The sequence below is a fragment of the Phaenicophaeus curvirostris genome, chromosome Z (genome assembly GCF_032191515.1).
Source record: "Phaenicophaeus curvirostris isolate KB17595 chromosome Z, BPBGC_Pcur_1.0, whole genome shotgun sequence".
Lineage (NCBI taxonomy): Eukaryota > Metazoa > Chordata > Aves > Cuculiformes > Cuculidae > Phaenicophaeus > Phaenicophaeus curvirostris.
In genome coordinates, this window is record NC_091431.1 from 22,556,061 (window position 1) to 22,583,163 (window position 27,103).

A 27,103-nucleotide genomic window follows, 5' to 3' on the forward strand; every position below is an offset into this window, starting at 1 on the left:
CATTTTTAAGACCAGATAAATGAATAGTTGCTGCCATTCTAAAATATCTACATAGAAACGTGTGAAAGTAATTAGCAAAAAGAACAAACAAAGCTACATGCATCATTCAGTTGTCTGTCCTATAAACCGAATGTCTATCTCATTTGTTCAAGAATCCTCATTAATTATGCAGATAAATATGCAGTTTGGTGGAGCAGGGCTAGTATATTACAGAGTACAGTCAGGCTTTTTACAGTAAATGAACACACTCCAGGTCATCCTGGCCTCACTTACCCATACAGTTCTTCATCATCATAAATCCACTTTCATAACCTTCAAAGCACTCACACTCAAAGCTTCCAGGAGTGTTGATACAAGTACCACTTCCACATATGTCTGGGGAGATCCGGCACTCATCAATGTCTATGTTATAGTAATGAAATGGTAGAGAAAACAGAGTTTAAGGCTATTCGGCTCTTCACAGAAGTGAACACTTGGCCATTTGTAAGTAAACTCTACAGCAATCATAAACAGTGTATAAATCAACAGAGAAAAATGAAACTAATTTAATAGCTAAAGGAATATCTGATTATGTGAAAGTTTGTGACAGATTCATAATGCAGTGCCTTCAGAGCTCTCAGTTATAGAGTCAACTATACAACAAGTAGGCTTACATTAACTATAATTTAAGGTTAGACACCTAAGGAAATCTAACTGTAACAAATTCTGAGTTATTCTTACAGAGGTACCATTTGACTCCATGAGTACAGTGCTATTGATATTAAATTGCTTATTGTGAAGACACTTGTCCAGCAACAGCATTATAAGCTTAAATATACCCTCTCCATTAGGAATTAATGTAGCTCCTTTGCGAACTAGATCTACAGCTCACTGGTTGTCTTCTTAGATAATTTTGAACAAAACTTACTATAGAAAACAATAGCAGGTTTGTGGGAGGTAAAAAGAAGAGAAGGAAGAGCTCTTTGGAGGACACAGCGGTAGAGAGGCAGGAAGCTTAAGTGGAACTTATAATATCAGTATGATCCACCAAAACAGGTCAGTGTTGAATGAGAGGACCGGAAAGAAGAACTGGATATCCTTTTATTTACTGTCTCCTCACATCTTTCCACACTGATGTTTTCCTTACTCTACTTCCCATGCAGTTTCTTTAGGATGAACTAGTATTCAATGCCTTTGTTTCATGTTCTTCAATGAACCCCCTGTACCTCCAGCTATATTCACTACCGTGTCAGCAATTTTTACATATATGAAATCATGAAGTCTTTACAGGGAATAAAAATAGCAAAATATTTGAAACAGTTAAAACATTAGTCCTGGATAGGGTATAGATTTGGTTCTGTCATCCAAAAAGTCCAGGGAGCAAGGAATCAGAGAAGAGCATCAACATGTTTACAATAGGTCATGAGCTGGGCAGTAGACTCATTTGTGCAAGTCGCTGAGGAGAACTAGACAAGTATAAACTTAATTGAATAAACTGTTACAGATTTAAAACATTTCTTTCTTAACCACATGTAAAAGTCTCTTTTCCCTCTGTGTCACTCCCTGTGACCAGATTTCTGTCAGGTGAAGACAACTCAGTACTCATGCACAGAGATGGGTGTGGAGGTGTTGGCTGGTGACCTATGCGGTGGGCTCCTGCAAGCTTAATAAAATACATTGTAGCTAATTTAAAAGGGAAAAAAGTCTTCCCTTTAATGAAAACTGTTTCTCTACAGCTCCTCACTGGAACTGAGACCAAAACATCAATGGAAAACAGAACCAAAAAAGCTTTTGCATAGAGAAGTTTTCCGATCTATTCTTGCTCATTTAGAAATATAGTTTGTTAAATGCATTTGTCATCAATGCAATCACTACAAAACCAAGGAAATCACCAGTTAGGGCAATATTAACATCCAGACCAACCTCAGTTAACATATTTTACCACCCACCCTTCATATTACTTAGACTCACTCATGAAGTCCTGGGTGGTATAAAAAGCCCTCCTTAATTTCTAGCACAGAGCCACCCACAATGCAGGCAATCAGGTTCTCATAACCAGAAAAGCAGCAAGCTTATCTACTGTTTCAGTTCTTCCAGGCAGCAAATAACAAAATATTAAACTTTTAAATTAAATGCACATCTCTTCTTGAGTGCACTGTCAGAGATGCCTCTTTGTGTGCTGAGGTATCAAAGCTAAATGAAAAAATTGCAGTGGAGTCTCTAAGCTAATTTGGTAATAAAATGATTGGACAGTAAGGAATGTAAACTAAGTTAATCTGTATGTTAAGGCACTGAACTTGGCTTTGTTGCTCATCCTTATTGATTTTTCAGGTTGTACTGACAAAGCATGACCTGAGCCTCTTTAACACCAATTCAAAAAATTCCTAATGTATGTGCACAAGAGGAACATAATATTTATTAAAAAATCACCTCAAAAGGGAAACTTAAGGCAGCTGGCCATTCTGTCCAAAGATTAAGCTCTTAGAAAATGAAGGAAATCAATGACATTTCAGTTTCCAGATCACCACACTATGCTACAAGAGGAAGTTCTTCTAGAATGCCCCAGGGACATGGTAGAATCACATCACTGGATGTTTTCAAGATTGGCAGGGTGCTAGATAATCTCATCAAGGCTCCCTCTCCCACAAAAGGTTGGAGCAGATGATCCTTTGAGGTCCTTTTAACCTGGACTAGTCTATGATTCTATGAAGAACTAGGAAAAACGCAAGACTTACCTGTACAGTTTCTTTCCTCCATATCTAAAGTAAATCCACTATTACATCTGCATTTGAAACTTCCAATTGTGTTTCTGCATTTACCATTCATGCAAATACCAGGGAATACTTTACATTCATTGATATCTATGAAATAAAAACAAAATAAAAGAGCATTCTTAAGCAGTTTGTTTTAAAATAGAAATTGCCAGAGTGATATATGGAGCTTAGTTTAGAAAACTGTTAATTTTTCCTTTATAGAATATCAAATGAAATTTTTCACGTCTTCTAAACGCATTTTGCTGGATAGCTGGATAACAGATGCTGTTAAAGGATCTTGCATAGGACAAAAAAAGGTTTTTCATGAGACAGCCTCTCTCACGTGCACCTACCTATCAGCATTTACAAATTTGAATAAGCTTTTCTTATATTGTATGATATAATTTGCTGGATTGATGCCCTTACCTGAGAAGCAACTTCATGTATTAGAGTGAATGGAAGAAAAGTGTGGTTCAAATTAATAAAGCACAAACAAGCAGCAAAATCTTATAAAAATCTTGGAGTGGACAAGATCTTAATATTATTAAATAATCAAGAATTAATTATTTCTAATTAAATAAATTTTAATAAAAATAAACAAATATATTGTTATTAAATTCCTTATTTGTTTAATAAATAATCTTTGAATATTTAGAGCTTTGCCTGAGGCTAGTAACTCCTGAAAATCAGAGCTTATTTGGCATGAAGTAAAGTTGAAATCTATTAAAATTTTCTCAAGCAATTCAATGTATTTTGAGGCAAATGCTTCAAGAATACATCCTTTAACAAACAAATAAAATACTGAAGCCATTTCCACAGCACCTCTGCTTTTGCACACAGAAATTTACAATTTTTCTTCTCAGATCACAGTCACCCAAAATATCTGAGATCTCATTTCTTTACATCTTCCAGTCTCTTCATTTCTACTTGAGAGCTACAGGAGGTGAAGCTAGTAAAAACAGAATAATTTTTTTAAAATTTTTTTTGCATCTTTATCACTGCAGCTTCTTGTTATCATTGCCCTTGTAATTTTAATGCAACAACAGACACCCTTCCTTTCCAAAGACTTATTAATTCTGCAAACCATAGAAAGAACCCATCCTTCTTCAGTCTCTCCTTTGGAGAATCCTAGCCAAATCTTCATAATATTTTACATCTGTATCTCAACTCCTTGACTTTATGAAACTTCACCTGACCCTTAGTACGAAGTGCAAAGCACTACCTTAAACAGGGTGCACATTTACTGATAGTTACATAACTTAGATCTCACCACTCTTCTGTCCCGTCATAGTAACTTCCTTTTTTCTCTGTAATAAATTCAAACTTTGCACCTTTTACTTTTAGGTGCCTGTAACTCTTGTATACCATGTGAGCGAAGAGTTTCCCACCTGTAAGGCCAGCTCCTTCAGGCAAACATCTTTGCCTCTCATCTCAAGTACATAACAAACACAGACAGGAACACTGGTATTTTCTTAGAATATTCACCCAGAAACACCTGTAATTAATTTTTAGATCCAAGAATGAACCCTTACCTTTATAAAATGGCCTGCCAGTTAGAGTATCTCCTCTGTTGGAATAGCCAGGACCTCTGGGGCACAGAGACTTATACTCTTCGGAGCCAGGCTTAGGACACTCCTCGCAGTCGGAGCCCCAGGCAGCCCCCACAGCACAGCAGCAGGCATCCATACGAAACTTGCCAGGCACAGACTGAATGCACCCATCTTCATCCCATTTCAGGTAGCATTGCTCCATGCGAATATCTGTTCATTTTACAAGAAACAGGCATTTTACCCTTTGCTGAGTTGTTTTGCTCTTCAGAAGCACTTATGAGGCATGACATTCAGTTTCTGGGAGACAGATTTCTGCCCAATGTTCAAGCATTTGAATTCCTAATATTTCATTACTGTTATTTTTCTGTATCTCTGATGTACCACACAAAAGTACAAGCATTTATTTTGCAGTCTCTCAGTATCAAGATGTCCATTACTCTGACACAACTGTGCTTTTTAGGTTCCCACGCGTATGTGGTAGGTCAGAGGCATGTATTTCTTGAGTGCATCAAATACTCTCATTTACAAATTAATGTACATTCCTGGTAAAAGAGTATTCTTACCTATAATTTAATAATACAAGGAATGCAGAAAAAAAGAGTTACTGACTGTTGCTAGGCTTACTGGTTTACTTCAACACCAGTTAGCAGGAGAGAACAGTACACTTGCTAAAAAAATAAATTATGGTTATTCTCAAAGGCCCCATTTGCAGAAAAGCAGGTCCACCAAAAACAGATCAGTGAAGTATGCAGGCAAAATCTGTAGTTGCATACCCAACTGTCTGGAAAACAACCAAAACATTGGTCTGCACACAGAAGAAATTAGCTTTGTTATCTCTCACATACAGCAACCAATGATAATAACTCATCTGAAAGCATCAGTACATTCCACACTTTTGACCTATTTGCATTTCAGTAGAGAAAAATAATTTAACATTTCAAGAAAAAGAAAAATATTTGTTAAAATAGAAAATTGGTAAAAAAATGAGTTATTAAGCCTCTACATGTCGATTTGTGCAACAAAGGAGAATTTCTATGCCTCAATTAAAAAAATCTGGTAAATAATAATGGGAAATGGATAGTAACAATTACAGCAGTGCTAGAGAAGATGTCTGTGATACTATACACCATTTTAATGGTAGCTTAACACTCCACAGGAAAAGTTATTTTTGGTGTGTAAGGGAGATCACAAGGACACAACACATCTGACAAAATAACTTAGAATCATAGAATCACTAGATTGGAAAGGACTCACTGGACCATTGGGTCCAACCATTCCCATCAATCACTAAACCATGCCACTCAGCACCTCATTCACCCGTGCCTTAAACACCTCCAGGGAAGGTGACTCAATCACCTCCCTGGGCAGCCTGTTCCAGTGCCCAATGACCCTTTCCGTGAAATATTTTTTCCTGATGTCTAGCCTGAACCTCCCCTGGCAGAGCTTTTGGCCATTCCCTCTTGTCCTGTCCCCTGTCACCTGGGAGAACAGGCCAGCTCCCTCCTCTCCACAACTTCCTTTCAGGTAGTTGTAGAGAGCAATAACAGTCTCCCCTCAGCCTCCTCTTCTCAAGGCTAAACAACCCCAGCTTTCTCAGCCGCTCCTCTTCTGGACATATTCTAGAGCCTCCTGACACGACTGAAAAGGACTGAAGGAGAAGCTGTAGTTTCAGGATAAATAGAAGCATTAATTTGGACTGGAAGACTGAATAACCACCCACTGTAGGAGAAGGCCAGGTGCAGGACCACCTAAGTAACCTAAAGGTGCACAAGTCCATGGGATCTGATGAGATGCACCCATGCCTCCTGAGAGAACTGGCAAGGGAAGTTGCTAATGCCACTACTCATCATATTTGAGAAGTTGTGGCAGTCCAGTCAAGTTGCACTGACTGGAAAAGGAGACTCAACTCCCATTTTTAAAAAAGGAAGAAAGGAAGACTTGCGGAACTACAGGCCAGAAAGTCTCACATCTGTACCTGGAAAGATTATGGGGAAGATCCTCCTGGAAACTCTGGTGAGGCATGTGGAAAATAAGGAGGCATTTGTTAACAGCCAGCACGGCATCACTAAGGGAAAAATGTGCCTGACAGTTTTGGTGGTCTTCTGCAATGGGGCTACCCTGTTCGCTGGTAGGGGAAGGGTAACTGATATCAGCTACCTGGCCTTGTGCAAAGCATTCAATGCTGTCTAATACATTCTTGTCTCAAAATTGAAGAGACACAGATTTGATAGACGAACCACTTCGTGGATAAGGAATTGCCTGGATGATCAAACTAAAAGAGCTGTGGTCAACAACTCAATGTCCAAATGGTGATGGGTGACGAGTGGTTCTCAGGGGTGCATATTGAGATTGGTGTTGTTTAATATCTTTGTGGGAGATATGGGCAGTGGGATTGAGGGCACCCTCAGCAAGTTTACCAATAACACCAAGCTCAGTGGTGCAGTTGACAAGCTGGAGGGAAGAAATGCCATCCAGAGACTCCTTGACAAATTTAAGAGGTGGGTCTGTGCTAACCTCAAGAAGCTCAAAAAGGCCAAGCCAAGGTTCGGCAATCCAAAACACAAAGACAGCTTGGGCTAATCATGGATTCAGAGCAGCCCTGAAGAGCAGGACTTGGGTGTGCGGGTGGAGGAGAAGCTCAACATGAGCCAGCAGTGTGCTTTCAGCTCAGAAGGCCAACTGTATCCTGAGCTGCGTTAAAAGAAGTTTGACCAGTAGGTTCTGGGAGTAATTCTCTCCACTCTACTCTGCTCTCATGAGACCTCAACTGGAGTACTGTATTCAGTTCTGGAGTCCTCAGCACAAGAAGGACATGGATCTGTTAAAGCAAGTCCAGAGGAGAACAATGAGGACGATCAGAGTGCTGGAGCACCTCTCATTTGAGAACAGGCAGACACAGTTAGGATTGTTTAGCCTAGAGAAATGAAGGCTCCCAAGAGACCTTAGAGCAGCCACCCAGTACTTAAAGGGATCTTACAGGAAAACTGGGGAGGCACTCTTTATCAAAGAATGCAGTGGCAGGATGAGGGGTAATGACTTTAAGGTGAAAAAGGATAGATTTAGATTAGACATACGGAGTAAATTTTTTACTGCAAGGGTGGTGAGGCACTGGAATAGATTGCCCAGAGTAGTTGTGGATGCCCCATCCCAGGAGGTATTCAAGACCAGGCTGGATGAGGCTATGAGCAATCTTATCTAGTGGGAGGTGTCCCTGCACATGGCAGGGAACTAGATGAACTTTAAAGTCCCTTCAACTCAAACCATTCTATGATTCTAATTTTTCATATGATATACTGGATTGGAAGTTAGGCTTTAGCAAACCTAACAGAACTCTTAGTGCAGAAAGCTTTACAGAAGATGCAAGATGTAGTTTCCTGTAAACTATTCTACACCGAGATCACATTTGTTTTCATTTCCAGATATTCAGCAAACATACTGCTACTACATATTTTTTTTCACTAAAATCTCTGTAGTGGATCCTGCAGGAACAAAACATATTTCATAAGTCTTTCCAAGAGAAACATCCTCACAGACACCATGTTTTGTCAGTAGAAGTTTCTGATCTATTCAACAAAGGAAAGTCTTATTTTTATCTACACTTATTCAATTACATTCAGACAGACCAAATTAAACCAGCATTACTGTGCTACAAGGTATATGAGTCTCACAAAATGACTGGAGAGCAAAAGAGCGCCGTTCATAGTGTTACAACCTGCATGCTAAGAACCTGACAATCATCTCACTCCCAGTGAGTCAGATGTTCCGGGTCCTGAACAGGAGTCAGAGTAAGGGCAGTACTCTAGTAAAATCTATTGATTGCACTGTGAGCAAAACAACTTTTAACACTAACATTCACTTCTATAAAAAGACTACCAGCTCTTCCCTGAACTGGCACAGGCATTCGATATATAAGCAGGCATGAACTAAAAAGTACACCTGAACTGCTTTCAGTGTAATTCAGGAACAAACCAAACATCCTTTCACACTCCTTTGAGAATAATTTTCAGCAGCTGTTGGGAAATAGCTGGCAGAACTGAATGCATTCTTACCTAAACATATTCGCCTTGTTCCATCCAGTGTCAGTCCTTCGGGGCACTCACAGTGAAATGAGCCTCTGCTGTTAACACAGCGTCCATTGGAACAAACTCCCAGGAAAATATCACACTCATTTACATCTATTAGGGTAACAAAGAGTTGAGTTACATGATAACTCAAAGGAGGCAGCTACAGATCTATTGAGAAGTTAAGCTACAGGAAAGAAAGAAAGAGGCTTTCATCCATGTTGAATTAGGGTCTGAATGTTGTCCTAAGCAGTCCCATTCTCTTTGCATCATTTCGATATTCTCCAACAAACAGTGTAACATAACACCTCTCAATAGTCAGTAACTGCTTGTGCAGACATTCACCTCAGATCAATGTGACTACATCTGAAAAAAACACCACCACAATAAATCCCCTTTGATCCCATTCGCAAAGGGAAAAAACCCGACATCTTGAGTAAGAAGCAAAAATTTCACCTTCACAGGTAACACCGTTCACTCTGGCGAATCCTCTGGAGCAAGCCGTGTCTGGAATCAAGACAGAAAGATATATCATTGGTTTAAAATGACTGAAATAGAGGAGTAAACAATTTAAAAATACGTGCAGCTTTGGAATTCTCTAATAATTTGATGGTGAAAGGTGGAGAGTCCTCAGGCCTCAATCAAGAAAAGGACTGGCTCTTACAAATTAAAACAAGTGAGTAGTTGCGGAAACTAGATCTTAAGACAATTACTTTCTCATGTGCTTTCCTTAATGGAAAGCTTTCTCAGCATCTAACTGCATAAATGTCTGCACTCACAGGGAGCTGAAAGGTAAATTCCCTGTGCAGTTACCTGAAGATGTAAACCTTTAGGACTGGCAGTTATCACTGAAGGCCTTTTTTGTACTGCAGCTTAATAAAGGATCTGAACAATGACATTATTTTAGGATACACATGTGAAATACAGCATAATGAGGTGATACACAAGCTTGCTCAACTGTAACAAGTTAGAAAATAAATGGCTCAACGCACCCAGACTGAGCTAATTAGCTCTCTAGATTGATTAGCTTTGGATTAGTTTCACCAGTCTAACGTGATCATGCTGCTTCCCAGAGTCCAAAGAGGTTTGCTTGATGCTGCACTGCAGCAGTTAAGAGCTCTGTTAGATGTTGTTTGCATCGTTCTTGTTAGACGGGATACATGTGCCAACAGTCAGTGTTCCAATTAGAAGCCAAAGGCTAAAATGTCCTGACACTGCACTGGCTGCAAGTGGCATTATTCAAATCTTATGGGAGAAAGCAGCACACTATTTCTTCCACAAACTAGAGCACACGGTTAGCATTTCTGCTTCCAACACCTAGACCTAGCCCTGTAATCTAATAGTACCTCTGTTTCACAGTCAATAATTGCACATAAGCTATGTGTATGAAAACAGCTGGAAAAAGTGTTAACAGCCCATAACGTAAAAAGCCCTCAAGGCTTTTACCAGGTATTTCCCTAACTTGTCGTAATCCCTACTTCTCTACCTTAACACACAGTCCCTGTGGAGACAAAACATATGTAGTTATTAAAAGATTTATTGTTATTCTACAACCAAGATGTTGTTTTCTGGTAGCTTCAAAGTTGTTTGAACGATCTCTCATGGCAGAGATCACAAGTGATGCTAAGACAACTTAATTTCATTGACATTTTTGTTGTCTGTTTGTTTTCTAAACAAAAGAAGACAAGAATCTACCTAGTGGTCCTTCCCCTCTTCTCCCAAAAGATGCAGGATATGAGAGCATACCTGATTCACACTGCTCACATGGGCTGCCCCAAGCTGCTCCTAAGGTAGCACAGCATTCAGATTTCAGTGTAGCACCATTGATGTTGACTTCACAGCGACCGTCTTGGATGTTAAGCCAGCAAGTCCCTTTCAGGCTATCTGCAGTGGAAAAGAAAACAATATGGATTTGTCACAGCGGAAAGCTGGCATGCCATCTTCATGCCACCAGCAGACAGAGTACCAAGGGAGCACAGGTTCCCTTTTAAAAGAAAACCTTCCAGCAGAGTAATTTTGTACACATTTTTGTTTAGAAGAGGTGGAAAGGAACAGCACTTTCACTAGAAGCAAGCAACAGAGCACACTGCTTGAGGTATTTTATAGTCCAGATCCCACAGCTAGCAGAGTTTTTCCAGGTACTACAGGGGATTTACTTTTTTATTTTCTCTGGTTACTGACTGGTCTACAATAGCCAAGTTAAAACAAAAGCAGGAATCATAACCAGTGACACCCTCTTCCAGCTGACTGCCAGGTCAGCTGAAATCCAGGTGCTCTTGCCTCTCTCACACTTGGTGAACCTTCAAGGTTGTTGGGAAGGAAAAAGAGATAAAAAAGTGGGGCACAGTTGTATGCTGTATTCTCTTAGGAATTTGGTTTTGCTGGTGTGCTAGCTATGTTTTAAACACGCCTGTGAGATTATACTCCACTCTCTGCTCCTGAGGGATCAGCCCCAGCACACTCCACTCCTGAATCATGAATTGGAACCGATAAACCTGACGAGCTCATGGCAAAACCATCCCAGGAAGTGCCCAGCTACCTCAGGCAGCACCTCATGACTGCTGCCCAGCCTAGAGAGCCACTGAGCAGAGCAGAGATTTTCCACCTCAACTGCTGTCTCTGCTGCCTGAAATCCTCTGAAATTGTCTTCTAGGTACTCAAATCTTCAGGTCTTAAAATCCACTCTTTCTGTACTCATCCCAGTTTTTTTTTTAAAAACAGCAGTTATATCCTGAATTAATTATGAACTTAAGAAGTTGTACGTACAGCTCCTTTGTGCAGTACCTTTACAATTTTACACTCAAATGGAATAAAATTTCTGGAAGCGGACAACAACTTCTGTGATCAGATAGTAAAAATGGTCTGTATAGGTCTAACCCAGCCTGGGCAGAATTTTAGCGCATGTGTATACTCAGAATTCAAAGTTAAGTGAGTGGCCCAGATAAATTTAATTACTAAGGCAAGGGGAATTGGATTTGGCTTTAAGATTGATATATGTTATATGGACAAAAAGCCAGACCATCTATTAGATGCTGTTGATCAGCGTTACTAAAACCTCATGCTTCAGTGCTTAGGATAGAACTATTCTAGCTTATTTTTTTTCAAAGAATTTTAAGTTTTCTACAAAACAGCCATGTTATAAAATGATGTAAACCACAGAAAGCACAACCTTTCTTTGGCTAAAGTAACAGGAAAAACCTTGCCCCAAGAATGTGGCTGGAATCAGCCCTAGAAACTGGGAAACGCACTTCATGAACAGTTAAATGTAAACACGTTGTGTTATTTAAGTTAATGTTGCTCTGAAACATGTGGGGCAGAACACCACACTGAAACATAGGCACAAACCATTGAGGGGTATAGAAGATTGGAAAAGACATCTTTTTCTGCACTGTGATCAATCCAGTCAAGACTTGCTTTTAAGAAAAGACGAAAGGAGAAACCTGGACAGTCATTAGCTGGGTCGACTTTGAGCCTGTCATGGGACATGCATGTCCCTGGTCATTGTATGTCCCAGATACAGGCATCAACACCGGTAGAAGGAATATAGGTTCTTTAGCTGCTCTACTACAACACATCCAGTTTGCAGCCTGTGTGTGGATGTCTCTGCTTTATGTTATCAAAATCTGAATGCCTCACTTGCTTTAGGCACTAGATGATTCTTGACCTCAATACTACTTATTTTTAGCAGCCAAATTTACAGGATGGAAAAAAACAAACTAATATCTCAACAATGATTTAAACTATACAAATGAACAGGTGACTTTCCTCACACCAGCTGCATCTAGCCAAAGTCTGCTTCTCTTATCTATTTCAGGCTATGAGTTAATTTCCTTAAGTTTACACACTCTCTCTTGTCCAGATGAATCTACAACGGGCAGTCACTGTGACTTTTGCTTTGGTGAACAGTTATTACCCAGCATCAAAGCATTCTTTCTGTTGCTTGCATCTCTTTGATTCTGACTTGAAGGAGAATATATGCATACTACAGGCAGATGGCAGCCTACTTATTGTGCACCGTATGAACTCCACAAATCTTGGCTCAAATGTGCATTAGAAGTATATACTAAGTGCATATTTCAAAAAGCACTAATGGCAGTATCCCTACAGTATGAGCAATTCCCAAACAGCAATGCACACTTGTACCACCAACAGATATATTTCAAAAACTATTCCACATTTTTCCTCTAAAACTGCAGCCTCAGTATTACCAAAACAGTCAATATGCAAGCAAAACAAATGCAAAATATGTCAATTTTTTTTGTGTGGAATGCTTTGATTGCAAGTGCTGAACTAACAAACCTCCTTTGCTGGAGATCTGAAGTTCACTTTGAGGGCAACTGTTGTGACTTGAATTCTGACTGTAATTTGAGCAGGTAACTTCTTCTGTGCCCTGGAAAGCTCACAGAAAGAGACAAATGGCTCACACCTGTGCCCAACTTCTACAGGTAATATGGATGCAAATGGCTCAAGACACCTGGTTCTTCAGGCTTGAGGCTGAGCAGACTGAGCAAGGGAACCAGAGGAACCAATAGACTGAAGTCTTCTGTCCACAAACCAAGTAAAGAACCTGCATCAGCCATATCACTTCTGCATATAAGATCAGGCTGACATGCTGTGTACAACCTGAGTCCACAGGACAGTGAAAATCAGCAATAAGACCAAGAAGCAACGAACACGCTGGAGCGACACATTGTACCAATAAAACTAACAGTAATGTTAAATTAATCCTTTCTTATTCTAATATAGTTGTCATGTGCTTTTACTTAAAAATTTGACATTAGCTTATTTTGATCAATCTTCCAAAGAACACAACACATTCCTAAACCTGTACACTACTTTAGCCATATATTTAAGTTTTGGCATTTGCTTTTCATAGCTGATGCTATAGGAATGCTTTACAGAAGCAATCGACTAAAAAAATTAGAGTAAATACATTCAATATACAAGTCTTTCACTGCAGCAGTAATGGAAAAAACCAACCTCCTCTACTCTAGAGAAAGAAAATGCAGGCATTCAATAAATGCATTGGTAAGTTTTGCACACTATAAGCTACTTGTAACCTCCAATACCTTGATCACTTTTCAATAATCCGGTCTCATCATTTGTGGTCCAGTTCCAAGGGAAATTTTGCAAGGCAGAGAAACATAGAAAACCAAGCTCCAACAGTATAAATCTGGATGTCTTGCATCAGCTGTACTGATGATGCTTTTGTCCTAACAGGGTCTCACTGGTAGTGCAGAAAATTCTTTCTGAGATTACTTTGCTTGATGCGAAAAATTAATGATTAGGCTCACAGTACATGGGTGGCTCCTATTCTTCAGATTTTTTCTGACTGATCAGGTGTTTCATCTGTTGTTTACATTTTATGTTGCTTATCATTAATATTCAGGCCACATGGGACCTCACACTGTAAACATTTCAATGGAAAGCAGTTGTGAAGAAAACCCAGAACACTGTAATAATCAGGCCCTTAGTGAACTTGTAGCACCTCTGGACATGAGAACACAACAAGATTGACAATAAACCGTACAAAAAAAGCACAGATTAGCGTGGCCATGTGAAGAAATCAGCACAATGTAAAAAAGAACAAAAACAATGCTAAACTTTACTGGCCAGTGATGCTACAAGGAAATTGAAGAGAATGCTTAGGCACAAAAGTAGTATTCACTTAAAAAATACGTTAAGGCATAGACAGATTCCATCATTAAATGGAAACTGGAGTCTCCTCTTTCAATTTCGTATCTCAAGAAAATCTTTGCAAGTCAAGAAACTTGAAACAAAATCTCCAGACAAACTCATTTTAAATTAAAAGGGACATTTAAAATGAATATCATCTAGTTATTAATTTAATAATTTTAAGCCAATTTATCCCACATATCCTACAATGACTTCAATTATGTTACACAAATAAGATGAAACAATTGCAGCTTGCGATCACCTAACATGTACAGATGTTTGCAATCCTTTGAGTTTTCTTGGAAAGGCAAGAAAAAAAACATCAACGAATGGCAATGAAAGATAAAGCCAATGACGTCTTGCAGACAACTGTTGCTTCCAGCTCTGATAAAATCTGTGCAGTCAGTGCTCTGCTTTTTTTCAGTGAAACAGAACCCTCAAAGGATGCCAATATTGTTTTTATATGTACGTACATATATATATATATAGTGTGTATATATACATATAAAAGCAAACCAACACTTGTGTCTGGTCCGGGGGACTGTCTCTTGACAAACTCAGATCTGTGTTACTCACCGTTACCATTTTCTTGCAAAAGGGTTAAAGCATGAGATCATGCTCTAATGCAAAAGCCATAAATATTTCCTTATAGCTAGGAAAGACAGCTTTCAAAGTGCATGAATAATGTTCTGAACCCTAGAAGTTATCTGCTTTCCTATCACTATTTGAAAAGATGTTCCTCCAGTTTTACTTTTTTTATTGTCTCAGATGTAAAAATGGCCAAAGAACTGAGTGGGCATTTCTGCTTTACAGTTGCTCAACTGTCAGACTAATCAACTATAGCTTTACTCATATTCTCATTCTCAAAAAGGATAATTCCTATAATAAGACATCCCCACTCACTTCCACCAATTGATACCTCCACTTCACCACTTTCACCATAGTTCAGACATCCTCGTTCATTATATTTCTCCACTTTGACCCTGCTCACAGGGAAGCAATCAAATTAGTATTTGTTTGTTAGGTTTTACCTACAGAGCTTGACGTACTGTCTGCTGTCATAGGCAAATTACCCAGATACATCACTTTCTTGCTTAATTAATCAATATGATGCCACAATTTTTATGTTAGTAAGAAGAAGAGAAAATAACAGGAGGAAATACCCACCAAGACATATCAGTCCTGTAGAGTCCAACTTGCTGCCAGGTGAACATTCACAACTGAAAGATCCAGGATGGTTCCTGCAGGTACCATCGACACACGGGCTGCTTTCACATTCGTTTATATCTATAATCCAGAAACAAAAGACATTGTTACAACTATGATGTGCTCCTGGAAACAGCATACAGCACAAATGCTACTGTGGACCATGATTTGCCGAGACTGATGGGTATATTTGTGTCCCTCACCTGCCTCATCCTCTCAGTGTGAGACTCGAAATATATAGGGACAGGCAGGTACAACATGTGTGTTTGGGCAAGGTAGCACCTATTTTGACAATGTTAATTAAAATGCTCTTTTCTACAAAGACAGTGATTTCCAACTATGCAGACCATCCCATTTCCAGTGTCAATTATAACTGTCCTGTAACTCTTTTTTTCATAGAACGCAACACATTTCCTGGACAACAAGCAATACACAAACACAGGCCTAATCGTTTCTGTAGAGTAATTAGGAAAACCCTGTCAGAGGCAAACTATTAGAATGCTAGCAGTTCTCTAGTTCTGGAAAGTGTTCCAGACATCGGACCTGAAACTGGAATACTGTAAATGATACTTTGCTCTAGCCCCCAACTCTTTCTATTTATTAACCCTGTGAGCTTTTTAAGCCTGTTCACACGTCCGACTAGAAGCCCTGCAGGCAGTATAATATGCTGATTTTTTTTTTAAGTAAAATGAGTTTCAAGATTAAAACAGTTCTAGCAAACATTTTCAAAGAACACCTGCCCATTTCTTCCTCTTGGCCACTGTAATCTTTTGATTTGGGCCCTGAATCAAGCCACACATTCTAATCCAACCAGGCAAGTCCCTTGGTGGGCCTGAAATAAAACTTTGCAGTGCTTGCTTACGTTTTCTAGTAGTGCTTAAGGAATAATGTCATATCCATAAACTAAACTACTCTGACTTAAATTAATTACAGATTAATGCTGAATCTAGGTAAGTACTGGAAACATCAATAGCATCAAGAGAACACTTTCAAGACAAACTACAATACTTTACTTTCCTTATGTTTTAGAAGTTATGAAAAAAAGTATTATTTCTTATTTCATGGAATGGTTTGTGTTGGAAGGGCCCTTAAATATCATCAAGTTCCAATCCCCCAACATAGGCAGGGACACCTCTCAGCAGATCAGGTTGCTTGCAGTCTCTTCCAGCTTAGTCTTGAACACCTCTAGGGATGGGGCAGTCACGACTTCTACGCGCAGCCGGTTTCTTCACTACCCTCACACTAAAAGATTTCTTCCTAATCTGCATCTCCCCTCTTTCATCTTAAAACCATTACCCTGTGTCCTGTCACTACACTCCCTGATACAAAGCCCCTCCTCAGCTTTTCTGTAGCCCCCTTTTAAGTACTGGAAGGCTGTTATTAAGAGATTTCTCTTCTCTAGGATAAACAACCCCAACTATCTTAGCCTGTCCTCACATGAGAGGTGCTCCAGCCCTCTGATCATATTCACTGCTCTCCTCTGGACTGACTCTATCAGATCCATGCCTTTCCTGATCCAAGGACTCCAGAACTGAACACAGTACCCCAAGTGAGGTCTTATGAGAATAGAGTAAAGAGGGAGAATCACATCCCTCGATCTGCCAGTCAATTCTTTCAGTGCAGCCCAGCATATTTGATGTGCTATGATTCATGACACCTTCATTTCAGTAGACATGTATTCTTCCATAATCTTAGAAGATCATAAGAAGGATCATAAGGGATCATAAGATCATAAGGGATCATAGGGATCATAAGAAGGAATATGTTTCTAAAATTCTCACAAAATTATGTATGTGTTTTAGAAAAAAAAAGAAAAAAGAAAAAAGAGACACGAAAAATGTCCGGAAATCAATACATTTAGGAAACTGTGATCTCACTCTTCATGCTCTCTTCATGCCAAAAGCAAGCACCTAATTTAAAAGCCAATTCTCACAGCCCCTTTACTTAATGGAATTACCTAGCAAGAAAAAGGCTGGCAAGCTTTTGAATAGCAACAGAGCTTTAAATTTGTAAAGTGTACACTTCAAGTTGTGGATTTCCCAGCTTACTCATTTATCACACACAGAAGCACAGATATAAAATCAAGGAGGTCTTACCAGGTCAAGACCGTGTGTGACGTGAACACAGCCACACAACTTTGATGGCTGGCTGCACTGCGTTAACAGAGTTGGTAGCGCCCAGTCTGGTCATCTCCATCCTACTATGGGCTGATAGTCCACTAGAACATTAAGCAAAGCTTCCATGGCTGTCTATAAACAGCCTGCTTAGACACAGTTGGTCGTGCATGCTCAGGGTGGGTCCTAAGCCAGCTTACTAGGGAGTGCAGCAGAGCATATGAGCAGGTAGGGCCAGGCTAGTTCTGGCACTGCTCATACACTGACTTGGTGTCACTGCTGGGAAGTGCAGCACAGCAGTAATCAGGTAGATCTAGAAAGCCTGTTAGCAAGTGATCTCAGCCAGTCAAGAAGGCTCACTGACATTTATCTGCTCTGCATCCCTTCTCCTCCTTGTAAACACATTCCGCACTTTATTAAACAAGATTTTACTATCCAAGGTATGCTTCCTGCCTCCCTTGCCTCCCACTCTCTCCCCAGTCAGCAGTACCTGATAATGGAGAGCACGCTCTACTGCTTGTGCAGAGAAACCAAATATCCAGTTCCCACAATCAGAAACAGACCACATTGAGACAAAGAAGTCATCTTAAAAATGCACTATATGCAGAATAATTCTCCATATAGAAATGCTCTTGGAGAACGTGACACATTTTCTTGCTTTCCATCTGCCATGTTGCATTCAGCAGTTTGGTCAGCTTTATAAAAATGAGAAAAATTCAAAAGACAGGACAAATTAACTAAATTTTAAGCTATACCTACTTTCCCCCATTTCAAAGGCATCAAATGCTCACTGCCTCTTAAAAGTCCAAGAACAAAAGGACACCTAATGAAGCTGGCTAGTAGCAAAACAGGAAAATAAATGGTTCTCTACACAAGAGGTAGAGAAATCGGAAATCTTTGTCCTGGGATGCCGAAAGCCTGCATTAATCAACAGCAGTCTGGACAAGTTCATGGAAGATAGATTCATCAAGGTTTGTACAAGGTAATAATTTGTGTATTGGCAGGTTTATAAAATTGCACTTACTACTCCCCAAAAAACATCATTCAGGGAAAAAACCCTGAAGATAAATAAATGTGTGCTCTCCTGAATCAGGTGAAAAAGTATCATATGCACAATGTAAACAAATTCAAAAAAATTATTTTCATACACCTTCTTGTTATAATATTAAACAGTAAGTTTAACAAGAGTGAACAATAAACCAAATTTATTTTAATACTGGTTTATATTTTAGAGTAAAAGCCATGATATATGGAAATATTTATCAGGTTGTTTTTTAAAAAGATGTTTTTATTCTTAAGCAAAGTGAGTGTACATTGTAAATGTCAGAGAAAGAGAGGTTGAACCAGTCCACTGTATATTCCTTGACATGAACGCTCAAGCACATCTGGTTTACATTTAACTACTTATATCACTGGAAACACATTCTAAACTAAAGAGCTCGCTGTAAAAAATCTCAGCTTTTACAGACTCTGGAGACTCAAACCACTTCCCCACTCCCTGCAACAAATTGATAAAAAAATTGATAATAAAAAATTCATTTTAACTATAAGTGAGTGCAGTGAAGGTTTTTTTTTTCTTTCTTCACAATTACTCACAAGAGTTATATTAATTTAAAATAATACCAGTGAGTAATAAGCATCAGGGCATTTTCAGAGCACAACACAAAGCTCTGGCAACAGATTTTTTTTCACAACTTGTGAGCTTATAACTCCAAACTGAGTTACCTCGTGTTTCTTTGAAAACAGAATATGGACAGAAAGAGATTAATTTATTCCTCTACTGCCAACCCACTCAGTGTCAAAGATAATGTTAATAGGCCTTACAGACAGGTTTATGCCTGTTTTAGAGGTAGGTTTGTGCCAAACTCATTCTGATCAGCTTTTTTACTTGATCAGTTGAATGTAAACATCTGTCTGGGAGATTCAAGATGAAGATGACAGATCCTTCACTCCTAAATGCATGCAAGTTAACGCAGATAACAACACTGAAAGAAACTGAAAATCCTTCCGAAACTGCCATACAAATAATAAAAAACGGGATAAGTTTCAGGATTTTTACAATAATTTTTTTCAGATAGGAAATACCTTACAAATCTGAATTTTAGTTATAGATTAGGTTTTTGTTCTTTTTTTCCCAAATGAGAAAACAGGGGGTTTATTTTTCCATTAACAAAAAGGCTTATTATTTTAAAGGCTACTGCAGCATCCATGCCCATCGATGAGTTTGTTGATAATCTCAGTAATTATTTTTTACAATAAATGTTATTTTAATTTCTATACTAACCTGCTTAAATAAGGTGTGCATCCATTTTCTACCTCATGCTGAGGCTGGCTCAAGTTGTGAAATATCTCAGTTTCTGTACTACTAGATGACTGTCAGAGGCACGATAAGGTGTTAGTTTGAATAACTCATACTGGTTCTTTATTGTTTTTAGAATTGATTCAGAAACTGATAATTTGGGGAATGCATGTAATACTCTTAGACAAAACCTAAAAGCAGTCACATTCCTTAGAAAAATGTGTTAAGGTACCTCTAAGAGGGAACATGACTGCCATTTGGACTTCTCTTAGTATCTTCTTTTCACATACTTTCCTGTAAATTCTATTTTATCTTAATTGTAATTTTTTTTTGATGCTATGATTTTGCAGTCAGTATCAGTTGGCAATGCTATCTAAATTCAATAAAGTCACTCTCAACTCAATAATACAAATTAACCAGGAAATTCATTTCCACTCCAGAATAACACTCCGTCATGCTATTGTACACTTACAAAAAAAATAAGACAAGGGACTCCCAGATTTGCTTCACAGTATCATGATTCCCAAACTACTACTAGCAAAAGAGAAAACACACTGCCATGATGTTAAGTATGTCCAGAAGACAGAAAAGACCACTTTTTTTCCTAAGGCAGTGGTGGTTCAATGCAACCATGAAACTGCTTTGTTGATGTTATCATTGTTTTCAAATCTTTACTTAGAGCCTTACATTAATATTACTATTATTATTACCATTAAAATACATTCACATTTTATATTTGAAAATCTAGATGTCTTTTCTTTAAGTAATTTTGGCCAGGACCCTCACATTTTTGCATCTAATTCATTAACATTTTGGTCAGTGTTATGTTCTGAAGTTGACAGCCTTTTCATCTTGCTAATGAACATCTCCCTTTACCATATCACCCCAGTTTTTCTGCCTAGAATATTACTTAAGAAACACGTAAATTAAGAGCACACAGTAAGCTGTTTTCACAGCTAGAAATCTTTCAGGGCACAGAAACTAAATATATAGACAGACTCTGACAAATAAATTTCACCTGAAAGTTGGAGATAGTTACTAGACTTTAGGAGAGAGAACACTATAAATCCATGGGAGTATGATGTAAGAAAAACCACAATCTGAACAAGTGATACTACTTTATAATATACAAGGAGAGAAGAAATTTCAGCTTTTACAAGTGATCTCTGAAACCCATATGTACTAAAATATAAAGGAGCACAATTTCTTTTGAATAGAAGGGGTGAAGAGATGAACAATTTGATACTGCCAAAATTTAAACATTCTGAACATTTGGAGACATTCAAAACACTATTGCTCCCCAATGTTGCCTGCTTCCACTCCTCTGATGAAAACTGGCAAAGAGTACATGAGTGCGCCTCACCTGCTCCAGTACGAAGTTCGCCAATTCAGAATATGCTGCTAAGGAAATGGTTTCAGTTAACCTGACTAAACTTACACAGCAAGAATAGTTTACAGAGTGCTTCCGCTTTCCTTTCTATATGTTTGCTTAGTGGTATGGCAGTAACTTCTGTCTGACCATTAATAACAAGGAGCTGAGGACAGTAGTGTCTTCCACTGCTTCAGACAAATCCGGATGATGACGTTGGTTCACATAGTAGCTGTACCATAACAAAGGACTATAGCTTCCCCATCGCTCACTCAAATATAAGGCTATTTTTCTAATGATAACAAATAGTGACATTTAGAGGTCATGGAACAAAATGAAAAAACATAGAAAAGATGACTAATATTCTGCTACTCCAAACACTGATTAAAAAATGAGACAAAAACTAATGCTTCTGATTTGACTTTTTTTTGTACAGCCCTGCTTTACTTCCTGTATAATTAAAACTTCTCATTCATTTCTGCTGTGTAACATTTTCATTGTCCTAACATATATGTTCATTAGTAATGTAAGAAGCAATTTTGATTATACTGTAAAAATAAAGGACATGTTTAGTATCAGTGGACAGTAAGATCCTGGAATTTAAATATCACTTAAAGCATCCCAAATACCAGAATTTGATCTAGATTTACCTATCACCAAAGACTGAGGGGAGAAAAGAAAGAAGAGACTCTATGATCAAAATAGATGCATTTCCCTAAATGACAGACTAAGTGTTCTTGCTACATGATCAAAGGCAAGTATGTGTTCCCCTTTATCCCAATTTAAAATGCTTTATCTAAGGAAAGGAACACACTTTCATATAAAAATCAACACACTATTTTGAAAGAATTCAACAGCAAGACCCAACAAACTAAAAAGTACCACAGAGTATTACAGGAGGAATGCAAAGATTTATGCAACATCTTAGTTCTATCTTTTCCTCTGGTATTTGTCATGACTCTCAACCTTTTGTGACAGCTTAGCTTTAATGTTCTATAATAAGCAATCAAATTAACAAAACTTGAAGATTTGTCACCTTCACATGCTTCTGTCTCAGCGCTGAACACAAAACCCCTTGGACAAGTGCAGCTGTAACTTCCAGCGGTGTTTTGACAGAGCCCGTTATCACACAGCATTCCATTCACTGAACATTCATCAATATCTGTAAAAACATGAGTCAGACATACCAATTAGAGCAAATACTATGAGATGCCTGCACCTGCACAAGAAGCTCCTGTGGCTTTCTATAGCAACAGCTACATTGCTGGATATGCAGTTTTCTACAACAGTGACTGAGCAAGGTAAAATGCCAATTCTTATTTTCAAAAGTCTAATTAATTTCCAGATTCTTAGTACCAAAACTTCTGGTCTGTTTTTAAAGATTTCAATTAGCAGGTTCTAAAAATAATTATGTTTTCCTTGGAAAGACCTTGGGATCTTTGTCAATTGTATGACTGTATCACCGTAACAACTTCACAAAGGTCTATCTGCTTTAAAACCAGCATTTTAATATTTTTTTTAATACACAAATAACAATGTGTTAGATTACTGTTCTAATCCTGTTAGGAATGTTCGGTGTTAAAACTATATCACAGTTATACAGTCCACGTTTTCCCTGCCAAAAACAGTGGTGTTTTGCTGACCACAAATACCAGTGGTATGTCAGGAAACTATTAAGTGTGGAGAGCAATTCTTCCCCAAAATAAACACCTCAGGTGATAGGACAATAATTAACATTTTCTAATGTTTTCAGATAGATTCCCATTAGCTTTTAACACAAAATTCAGGTTTTCTATTAAAAATTACAGGACTAGAACAGTACCATGAGCAATGTCATTCTACAATGAACCTGTGGTACAATACACTTTTTTTTGTATGTAAAAATTCCCCACAGAAATAAACAACTGGATTTCATGTATGACCATAATGTATAATATAGGCATCTTTTGCTGCATATTCCTAAACACTTGCAGAAAATGTATCTAGATATTGCAAAATCAGTCTGGTATAAACCTAAACCAAACTACAAAGTATAATTAAAAGTTCCTGAAGTGAATTGTTCCTGTATATTGCTGACCAGAAATTCTGAACGAAAAAAAAAAAGCTATTACACTGGAAGCCACTGCTTGACATGGTTTCAGAAATCCTAAGAGCGGGTCATTTCTTCCTTCAGCAGCTGAAGCTTTCAGAAATTCGAGGACAAAGTGTGCAGCAATCTATTTTACCGTACTTGTGTAACTCAGGGACATCATGAACTATGGCACACTGCAAAGATTGTGTACACAGGCCACCATCATTCATGATGACAGCAATAGCCATCTGTTACACTTTATGACAAAACATACAATATATACAAAATCATGAGCGTCAGCTCTTGACAAATTTTCATTCAGCCTTAAAAAGGACACATTTTGGTGGTCTTGACAAATATGAGACATTAAAATAGAACACAAACTGATTCATGCTTTTGAGAAAATTAATACCTCACATGCAATGGTATCTCCTCTGTACAATTCTCAAATGGTAATATCCTCCCACCAAATAACAGAAAAATACACCAGCAGGAATACTAGCTATGGAGTGAGTGAGAATAGCAGTCATATTAAAGAGTTTTTTTGCATTTTCATTGTAGCTTCAAGAAGTAAATGCCTTGCAACCTAAATTCTCCCAATTCACACTAGCATCGATACAGTGATGAATTATCAACAATCAGGAAAAAAAAAAGTGCAAGCAACTCACCCACACAGTTCCTTCCAGAAGGAACAGGCTCATAGCCACTGTTACAGTTACAACGATAGCTGCCACGTAAGTTTTCACAAATTCCATTGGAGCATATATCAGGATCCAATGCACACTCATTAATATCTGTATTAACACATAAGCAGATACTGAAAGATACAAAAAACCTGATCACTTGGGCACAACATCTGATTCACTGGTTATTGGGGCTGTCATTCAGAGCGAGGGTTTAGCAAGGGTGGAGCTGGAATGCTGAAAGAAGTGATTATTCTTCTCAATTTGACACTGCTGAAGCCAAACCTGGAATACTGTGACCCGTTTTGGGCCATTTCTTGATGTTCACAGGGGCCCACTCAAGCTTGTCAAGGTCCCTCTGGATTGTATCTTTCGCCTTTAGTGAATGAACTGTACCACTCAGCATGCTATGATCTGCATACTTGCTGCGAGTGCAGTCAGTCCCACTGACTACATCATTGATGAGGACATTAAACAGTATTGGTCCCAGTATGGATTCCCGAGGGATGTCACTTGTTAATAGTTTCCTCTCAGATATTGAGTTGTTGACCGTAACTCTTTGCAGATGACCATCCAACCAACTCTTTATCTATCTAAAAGTCCATCCATGAAACTCAGCTACTTCCAGTTTAAAGGAAGTTTCCTCTGATGGAGCTGTTGCTATGATGAGGGTACAAATGGATTCCGGAATAAGCTTACAGAGATGTCACCACATGTGATGTAAGCTGGAGAAGGGTAGATTTAGACTAGACATTACAAAGAATTTCTTCACCATGAGAGTGGTGAGATGCTGGCACAGGTTGCCAAGGGAGGTTGTGGCTGCCCCATCCCTGGAGGTGTTCAAGGCCAGGTTGGATGGGGCCTTGGGTAAACTGGTCTACTGGGATGTCCCTACCTATGGCAGGGGGGTTGGAACTAGATGATCTTTGAGGTCCCTTCCGACCCTGACTATTCTATGATTCTGTGATTCTATGATTAGGTGACAAATACTTTTACAGATACAGGACTAATGCATAGGTCAATACAACAGTATATTCAGCCTTATAGAAATTCTAGCTCTTGTTGGAAATTGAAAATTTTTCCTGGATCAATAGAACAGGATGATGAATGAGTTATATTCATTGAATTTACAGTCTCATATAGAATTTCTGCCATAGTTGGAAAATTAAAGAATATTCATATGAATAGTTTTAATATTTTTTTGCCTCTGAGGAAAAGAGGGTTTTTCAATATTAAGTTATTTCCCATATAGGAAGAAATAAGTTTCTTACTTCATAAAAAGCTCATTTTGTACTTGTACTGCTCAATTTTTTATAAAGGGTATTTCATCTTCAATCACAAAGCAATATAGATAATGATCTACATATACTCAGAAACATTTGGAAAAATCATGCCATTTCTGGACTAGCATCAAAGCTATGAGACAACTGAAAATTTTGCAAGAAAATATGAACTGGTGTAATATTTCAGCTTTATGTTTTCATTTTAGTAAAAACATATTCTGAGGGTTACCATACTTGTTCAGATCCCGGGGACAAACCACACAATTTCATGGCTCCACCTCTCCTTATCAAGTTAATATTTTCAGAAGGTCCAGCCCTTCCTGTTGCTTTCCATACTGAACCACATTGAAAAATCTGTCCTCACCTATGTCAAAGGTTTCTGTCACTTGTTCATTACAAGCTAAATGAGGGCAGTAGGGATGTGGTAAAGGACTGCTGTCTCATTAACAAACTATGTATCAACTAAAATTCAAATAAAATCTCTGTGACAAGAGCTTTACTGATCAAGTGTATTTCCACTCACTCTAATAATGAGAATGCATGAGGAACACAACAGCTTGAATGCAAAAAAGTCCCTTGGTGTAAGTAGTGGCAGGATTAGCAAAAAAATTGTCTTCAAGGTTGCTGCATGAGGTGATAAGAAAACGCTAGGTTTTTCTTTAGAAACATGAACAGAGAGGGATTTTAATTGATATATGAATCCCTAAGAGATAATAGTTTTTATCATGCAGCTGATAGAGGCCACAATTTGGTCTATGTTTTTAATGTGAAATTGTATTTTTCATAGATCCAGAAGAACATACAACCTCCCTACCAGACAACAAGCAAATTCACATGGCAGGATGCTGTTTGTATAATATTACTGTGCAGTGTCATTATTTCTCCATGAGATTTTGAGATTCTTCAAAGAGACCTTATGTAAGTCGCTGAAAAGAAAACTGAGAGAATTTACAAACTCCGTGGATTTCATAGAATCATAGAATAACCAGGTTGGAAGAGATCCACCGGATCATCGAGTCCAACCATTCTTATCAAACACTAAACCATGCCCCTTAGCACCTCATCCACCTGTGCCTTAAACACCTCCAGGGAAGGTGAATCAACCACCTCCCTGGGTAGCCTGTTCCAGTGCCCAATGACCCTTTCTGTAAAGAATTTTTTCCTAATGTCCAGCCTAAATCTCCCCTGGCGGAGCTTGAGGCCATTCCCTCTTGTCCTGTCCCCCTGTCACTTGGAAGAAGAGGCCAGCACCCTCCTCTCTACAACCTCCTTTCAGGTAGTTGTAGAGAGCAATGAGGTCTCCTCTCAGCCTCCTCTTCTCCAGGCTAAACAACCCCAGCTCTCTTAGCCGTTCCTCGTAAGACCTGCTCTCCAGCCCCCTCACCAGCTTTGTTGCCCTTCTCTGGATTCGTTCCAGAGCCTCAACATCCTTCTTGTGGTGAGGGGCCCAGAACTGAACACAGGATTCGAGGAGTGGTCTCACCAGTGCCGAGTACAGAGGGAGAAGAACCTCCCTGGACCTGCTGGTCACGCCGTTTCTGATACAAGCCAAGATGTCATTGGCCTTCTTGGCCACCTGGGCACACTGCTGGCTCATGTTCAGTTGCTGTCAACCAAAACCCCCAGGTCCCTCTCCTCCAGGCAGCTTTCTAGACAGATTTCTCCTAGTCTGTAGCACTGCATAGGGTTGCTGTGTCCCAAATGCAGGACCCGGCATTTGGCCTTGTTAAACCTCATGCCATTGGACTCAGCCCAGAGGTCCAGCCTGTTCAGATCCCTTTGCAGAGCCTCCCGACCCTCCAGCAGATCGACACTTCCACCCAGCTTAGTGTCGTCCGCAAACTTGCTAAGGGTGCAAGTTTAGTAAGCTCTCTTCAAATTTGAACTTACCAGAGAAATGATGACTTCATGAAAACAGTCCCTGGAGTGAAAAACTGTTCTATTACTATCCCAGCTGACAGAAAATCAGCTGCAAATGCAAGTGGCTCCTGTCATTCCCCAAATGAGGGGCACAATGCCTATTCTAAAAAAATAAATCATAGGTCAAACCTTTAAAACG

The 27,103-nt window shown here is 38.9% G+C and overlaps 1 protein-coding gene across 1 annotated transcript in view; it reads right to left on the reverse strand.

Annotated features, from left to right (window-relative positions):
- FBN2 (fibrillin 2) overlaps positions 1–27,103 on the reverse strand; it is a 145,289-nt gene that overhangs the window by 56,758 nt on the left and 61,428 nt on the right. The window contains exons 18-26 of the mRNA XM_069881153.1: positions 23,747–23,872; positions 22,044–22,169; positions 15,187–15,306; positions 10,090–10,227; positions 8,800–8,850; positions 8,332–8,457; positions 4,265–4,492; positions 2,715–2,840; positions 274–402 (exon numbers count right to left, since the gene is read on the reverse strand). Of these exons, the coding sequence (XP_069737254.1) occupies positions 274–402; positions 2,715–2,840; positions 4,265–4,492; positions 8,332–8,457; positions 8,800–8,850; positions 10,090–10,227; positions 15,187–15,306; positions 22,044–22,169; positions 23,747–23,872 (1,170 nt within the window). The remainder of the gene's footprint in view (positions 1–273; positions 403–2,714; positions 2,841–4,264; positions 4,493–8,331; positions 8,458–8,799; positions 8,851–10,089; positions 10,228–15,186; positions 15,307–22,043; positions 22,170–23,746; positions 23,873–27,103) is intronic.